The sequence below is a fragment of the Centroberyx gerrardi genome, chromosome 16 (genome assembly GCF_048128805.1).
Source record: "Centroberyx gerrardi isolate f3 chromosome 16, fCenGer3.hap1.cur.20231027, whole genome shotgun sequence".
In the NCBI taxonomy this organism is placed as follows: domain Eukaryota; kingdom Metazoa; phylum Chordata; class Actinopteri; order Beryciformes; family Berycidae; genus Centroberyx; species Centroberyx gerrardi.
Window position 1 is genome coordinate 21,689,485 of NC_136012.1, and position 6,818 is coordinate 21,696,302.

Below are 6,818 nucleotides of genomic sequence, written 5' to 3' on the forward strand. Positions count from 1 at the left end.
GTCTATGTTGAGTGTCTTTAATATTATGTTTTGTCTATATTGAGTGTAAAACACCAAAGCAATAACCGCTCATCACCAAAGGTGTCGCCAAAAAACAAGAAAAAACAACAATCTCGTGGATTATCACTTTATGTGTTGAATCGGCAACGGATTGTTTTTACTTAAATAATCTAATCTGTAAGGAAGTGACAGTGTAGGATGCATGAAGTCATTCATTTCTGACCATAAGTTAGTGACAACAAATGACAGCCTGTGTGTCAGTGTGTGCACTGATATTTGTTTGTGTGCTTATGAGTGTTTCTCTGCATGACCGCATTTGTGGGTCTGTGTGCATAAGCGTATCTGTGTGTATGGTCTGTGCGCATGTGTGGTGTGTGTGTGTGTGTGTGTGTGTGTGTGTGTGTGTGTGTGTGTGTGTGAAACAGGCCTGTCATTGTCTCTCCTTCATACCCCAGTAGAATTCCAGCTATTGTAGCAATCAGAGCAGAACAATGATAGACTGTGCTGATAATATCAAACATTCAGCCTTGGAATGAACTGATAGACTGAGACAGGAAGGAGGTTAGCTATGGGAAATATGCTGGTAGCCCACACAACAACTGGTGTGTGTGTGTGTATGTGTGTGTGTTTCTTAAGAGACGCCTCCACTATGTGTGTGTGTGTTGTCAACTGATTTCATTTTCAATGTGTGCTCCTTAGCTCTGTGTACATGAGAGAAAATGAGTGTCTTTACAACACAGTGACATTTTGTGTGTGTGTGTGTGTGTGTGTGAGAGAGAGAGAGAGACAGAGACACACACACACACACACACACACACACAGGAAGAGCGAGTGAGGGAGAGTGTCTTTGTGTGATACACTGATTTCAAAGAAGGACCCAAATTTGTGTCTGTAAACATAAGTGTGAAAAACTTGATAGATGCTTCTGGGGTATTTCTGTGTGTGTGTGTGTGTGTGTGTGTGTGTGTGTGTGTGTGTGCGTGCGTGTGTGTGTGTATGTCTCCCACTGACCTGTGTGTCTTTCTGGCTGCGCTGTGTATGCTGTTCAGGCTGTGTGAGTGGGGTCTCTCCATCCGTGGAGCAGGGGCTGTCCTCAGGGTCTGTTTGTTGCTCCTCGTCTCCATGGCAACTCTGGGCTGGAGGGTCACTGGGATCAACCCTGAGAAAACACATGTACCAGACAACAAAAATAACTAAATTTAACTTAAGTTCATTAAACAGTTGCAGTTTAAAACAAAACTTATACAAACCAAATTCATACAAAAACACATTATATTCATGATTAAATCTACACAATCAAATTTACCAACTTAAGTATTTGGAAACTGAGACATTTTGTTCCGGATTCAACATCTAGTTTGGATGTGAAATAACACAGTGTCTATCAGGTTAAAGTGTAGATTGTTTGCTTCAATTTTAGGGGATTTGTAACTGTACTGATTGAAGATTACTGCTCTTTTTGTTCGCGATCCCTTTTCTCAGAGTGCCAAAAGCAGCTTTTCAACCTTTCTATATCCAGGGAAAGTTGACTGAGCACACATGATGTTTTCCAGCTCCGCCTTGCTTTCACACCAACACAGTTACGCACATTTAAAGCTGGAAACTGCCCAGTACAACCGATCAAGCATAGACCGTCCATAAAGCTTCCCATTTTAGCATGTAGTGTAAAAGTCTTATTGTGTAATGACTCCTCGATGTCTGACACCCACAAATGTCCCCCACCTCTGGATATCGTATTTTGTCAAGGTGGCCGTCTCAGTGGAGAACGAAACGCTTGTATTCACAGTTGGGGTCGACACTCAAGAGCAGCTGTTGCCCTCAACATGTATCCTCATTAACATCGCTGTTGTCATCATGTTTACCGGGAACCTGAACCGTCTGGCTGGCCGCATAGCTTTGTTCACAATGTTCACTATGGCAAATATGTTTCTTTAAAAATATCCAATGCCACTTTTGACCACTAAGGAATTTGCGTAGCGTGTTTCTACCAGAAGGCGCACGGAGGCGAAGCGGGACACAACTGTTTGTTTTTGCGATTGCAAAGTTTTGCCGAGGGCGTAAGAGCACTTCCATGTGTGTATGTGTTTATACTTAATCCAAGTGTAGGCGGTTTCCATGTATGTACTATATGTATATACTGCACTCATTTGTATGTTTGGGTGTGCAAGTGCACAGTGTGAGAGGGCAGGTGTGTGTGTGTGTGTGTGTGAGTGAGAGAGAGAGAGAGAGAGAGAGCCGTATGTATAGCCTGAGATGGCTTAGTAGGTTAATGTGAGTGTGTGTGTGCGTGCCTGTGGTTGTGTGTGTGAGAGAGTGTGTCTAACTACAGTGTGTGTGTCTAACTATGTTTGAGCATGGCATATTGTTTTGTTCACGATGCATTAATTAAAGTTATCAGAAGTTAAGGGTATAGAAGTATGTGTGTGCATGTTTGTGTTTGAAAGACAACATTCAATAGGACACTAAATAAGAATACAAGAACACCCTGTTGTGTGTGTGTGTGTGTGTGTGTGTGTGTGTGTGTGTGTGTACTCTCACCCCTGGCTGTCGTAGTTGCTGAGGTCTTGGTCGATGGAGGTCTTCAGCTCAAAGAAGTGCTGCTCCACTGCAGCTCTGATGGTCCGCTCAATTATACTGGGGAAACACACACAAAAAACCCCACAAACGCACGTTAAAGGATAAGGCTGGTGTTTTTCAATGCATTTCTTACCGTCAACAAATCCTATGAACCATCCATGCATGAATACACCTGTGCTAAACCAGAACAGAAAAGAAGCTTGGCAGAGCTTGTTTTTACAGTGTGTGTTGTGTGATGATGCATTATGGGTGCCTGCCCGGAAAACACACACACATGAATCCTACTGTTTCTAGGCTTTCTGCTGTCTTCTAGCTGCTGTTCTAACAGAAAGACAGGCAGGCAGGTTGCCCCATTATGAACTTTGTTCCAGGAGAGATTCAGGGTTACTGTTCAATTCCAGTCGGTGTTTAAAAGAGTGTTTAATACTGAGTTATGATGCAGTCCAAGTTTGAATGATGTTTAATTAAATTGTAATGAGGCTAAACTGTAACAGTTCAGTTTTATCAGTGACTGTCTCTACATTTGAGCAAAGTCTGAAGGTCCACCTGGGGTTACTGAGAACCTGTGACAGTGTTTTCTCGGTGTAATAATGAATGTTTTAGTATGATAAAGTAAGATAAACATTTTTAGTACTGCAACCTGTATTACAACCATATTTGGGTTCAAAACATGGACTGATGAGGAACCAAAACTAAACAAATAACCCAAAGCACCACAGAATTTACAGTGGCAACACTAGCATTATTTAGCTGCAATGGTCCAATTTCTCCTCAGAGATTAATAAACTAATTTTAACGTCCAGAAAATACACCTTTCCTTGCATGGGCTTCTTCATGTATGAGGTTACACCTTACAAGTTTCTTACCTATTAAATAAGGTTACTGCAGGATTAAACTGTTAAATAGGGCTATTCCGTGTTTCAGAAAAAGGGTTTAATAAAGTTCACCCTAGTTTCCATTGTCTTCATATGTAAATGAGATAAAAGTATGTGTCTGCTCAGTTACATCCCATTCAATAAGCTTAGTCAACTGCTCACCCATTTAATTAAGATCTCTGTTTCAATAATAAGGCTTAGTAATGCCCAGTGATGGTGTAGAGGTTAAAACCTCCATCTCTGGAACCACATGTATCCCTGTTCACCTTGGATTAAATCCTGTCTGTCGCACCTCTATTAATCAAAAACCTCTATTAATTAAGAGACAGATGAGTGGAGAGTTAAAACCGTTGTTCTAAATGATACACTGACTGGTTTATCTCACTGCCACAGATACAGGTAGTGCCACTAAAGCCTTGACATTCATTATGTAAACATAACTCTATACTGCATTGTTTGGATCTCTATGCTGCATTGCTCCTGTTTGTCAGTCAATATGTGACAGAGTTTTCCTTTTATTCACTTTTAGGGCTTTGGCAGTTTTTATTTCCTTCTGTTGTGCTAATGCTTTGTTTGCAAGACTGATGACCAGTATGTTCTGGTAGCCTACTGGTATGTTACCAATAATAAATCAAATTTTTTGATAAAGTAGTTCTGCGTGATTATTTCAGCCAGATATTATTATTGTTATTAATAGTAGAAGTAGTATCTGACATTGTTTGCTTATACCAGCAATATTTTTAGACTAATGGCCACAAAGGTAATTGTATAAATTTGAGCAGCACAGTTCTTTACAGAATACCGCTAGGTTTTATAAATTTAAGGCATACCAGGTACTGTGGACCTGCAGAAAGAAATAATGACCTGTCTCTAATAAAAGTCTGGTGCTCCATTTGTTGAGGTAAATAAAGGCCTCGGCCATTATTGGAGGTTTTACGGTATTTTCCTCTATGTGTGATGTTGTAGGAGTTTCTACTTGACTATAACTAATTCAATAAGGTTACTGTATAACTAACTTCTTTCAGTCATACGGTATACTAAGGGATATGTTGCAGTCCAGTGATCTGGAGGCCTTAAAATCATCTCTATGTAAGGGTGCATTAGGTTTCTTTTTTTCTATATTAACCTATCCCATAATGTGATTATATTGATAATTTGTTTAAGGAAGTTATTGTTGCCAGTAATGAAGTTTACTGAAGTAAATAAATCATAAATCAAGGCCGTTTTGAGGGCCTAATAATCATTTATAAGGTTCCTGTTGTGTTCTGGCCTATTTAATAAGGCCTTATTAAGCAGATAACCTATCCTAAAAGGATTGATAAGGCCAAAATGAGGACAGGGGAGGAGAGAGGAGGAGAGGATCGGAGAGGGGCCTATAAAAGGAAACAACAGCAGTCAAACTCTGTCTGTTTCTCTTCTGGACTGACACGCAATAATCTCAGCAAGCTCTACTGAGATTTTATTTAGCTTGCTTCCTTTGCTGGACCGTGTGCGTGTGTTTGTCTCTACTTAAAACCTCATCATCATGTATCCTCCTTCATTTACTCAGGCGTCACGCAGGCTAATAGTTTTGTGTCTCTTGGCTCCTCCAGCTTTGACACCGGTGAGGTTAAACACGAGATGGAAACTAGAATATACTGGGGAAAAATACTCTTTCTCTTCCACTCCTTCTCTCTCTCCACACCTTCTCCTCTCCTGATAGATCCCTCTTCATCAGTCCATCACCCCTCTTCATCTTTCTCTCTCTTATAATCTCCTCTCGGCTCAAGCTATTGATTTAGCTGTACCTCACTGTATGTAGCCAACAGCAACAACATATTGTGAGTGTGTGTGTGTGTGTGTGTGTGTGTGTGTGGTGTGTGATACATAATGTTCATACCAATTAAGCTGAACAATTTTAAACAGAAGAACCCAACTCGTACATCACTAAGCTTAGCTTCCCATTCATGTCCATTTAAGGCAAAGACTCAAAAGTGGTGGGATAAGGTCAGGTAGGTGTGTGTGTGTGTGTGTGTGTGTGTGTGTGTGTGTGTGTTGGTGATGTTGGTGAGTCATAGGGCACTGACATTTCCTGACCATTGCGTGGCACACTGGAGTCATAGGTGCAGCCACGCACACATACATATGCGCGCGCGCGCGCGCGCACACACACACACACACACACACACACACACACACACACACACACACACACACACTTCCCTGCAGCACGTGCCCACCAACGCCTGCAGCAGCTGTTCGGCCTCCCGCTGTTCCAAGCTCCACAAATCATTACTACCCGCCACACACACATAAATACATAAACACACACACGCGCAGGCAATTACTTCCACACACAAACACACAATATAGATTGATATGTTTGCTGTCACTGTCCACATCTCAGCCAATCTACCTTGCTCTCTCTCTCTCTCTCACTCTCTCATACACACACACACACACAGCCCAGAGAGAGGTATAACAGTATGTTTGCTGTTGGCGGCTAAATCTCGTCTAAATCCTTCCAAGCCTCCCAACAGTGGAGAGGCCTTTTGAATGCAGCCTAGTAGCCAGAGGAAAGTAAAGACATTAATGCCACACACACACACACACACACACACGACTGAGCAAGGTAGCCAAGGAAGCTAATGCATTCCTGTGCCTGGAGGCTAGCTACCAGTTAATGTACTTGCATGATGCCTAGAAGCTAGCTAAACCGCTAATGTATCATACTCAGAGAGGTAGCTGCAGGCTATGCTGCGTTCACACACAGCGTGTTTTGATGTGGAAAAAGCGCTGCCTGGAGCGCTTTCTGTGAGGAGAAATAAAAAGCGGATCACGGCAACGTCACCTGACGTTAGCTGAGCAGCTGCTAGCTCACTAACCAGCTGGTTAATGTTAGCTCTTCTAGCAGACAGAACAGTGTTGTGCAACAAGCAAAGGCTTACCAGATATTTCCAATACATGGCCAGTATAATCCATACTGCCTTTAAGATCGGAAATTCACTTATTACAACGTCCAATTTCTCCACCGGCACTTTCACTTTCTCCATATTTGTTGTTGCTATGGGAAACGGCCAGCGTCTCTGTCATCGCGATTGGTCGGCTGGGAAAAAGCGGTTCACGTCACCCAGCGCTTTTCTGAAAAGTTGAACATTTCTCAACTTTTGAAAGCGCTCCGCTCTGACGAAAAAAACGCTGCGGCGCTTTTCGGAAGCGGCCGCCTTTTGTGCGCCCTGCGGCCGCTTCCCATTACTTTTAATGAGAAAAGGGCGCTGGCAGTTGGGGAAAAAACGCTGTGTGTGAACGCAGCCTAAATACATTTCTCATCACTAGCTGGCCGGCAGGTGTATTTATCATCATTGCTGGCCCTGTGTCTCTAATCTA

The 6,818-nt window shown here is 42.3% G+C and overlaps 1 protein-coding gene across 5 annotated transcripts in view; it reads right to left on the reverse strand.

Annotated features, from left to right (window-relative positions):
* fam13b (family with sequence similarity 13 member B) overlaps nucleotides 1-6,818 on the reverse strand; it is an 87,955-nt gene that overhangs the window by 17,699 nt on the left and 63,438 nt on the right. For all 5 annotated transcript variants that reach the window (XM_071915091.2, XM_071915093.2, XM_078288977.1 and 2 more), the window contains exons 9-10: nucleotides 2,539-2,634; nucleotides 1,012-1,159 (exon numbers count right to left, since the gene is read on the reverse strand). In XM_071915091.2, the coding sequence (XP_071771192.1) occupies nucleotides 1,012-1,159; nucleotides 2,539-2,634 (244 nt within the window). The remainder of the gene's footprint in view (nucleotides 1-1,011; nucleotides 1,160-2,538; nucleotides 2,635-6,818) is intronic.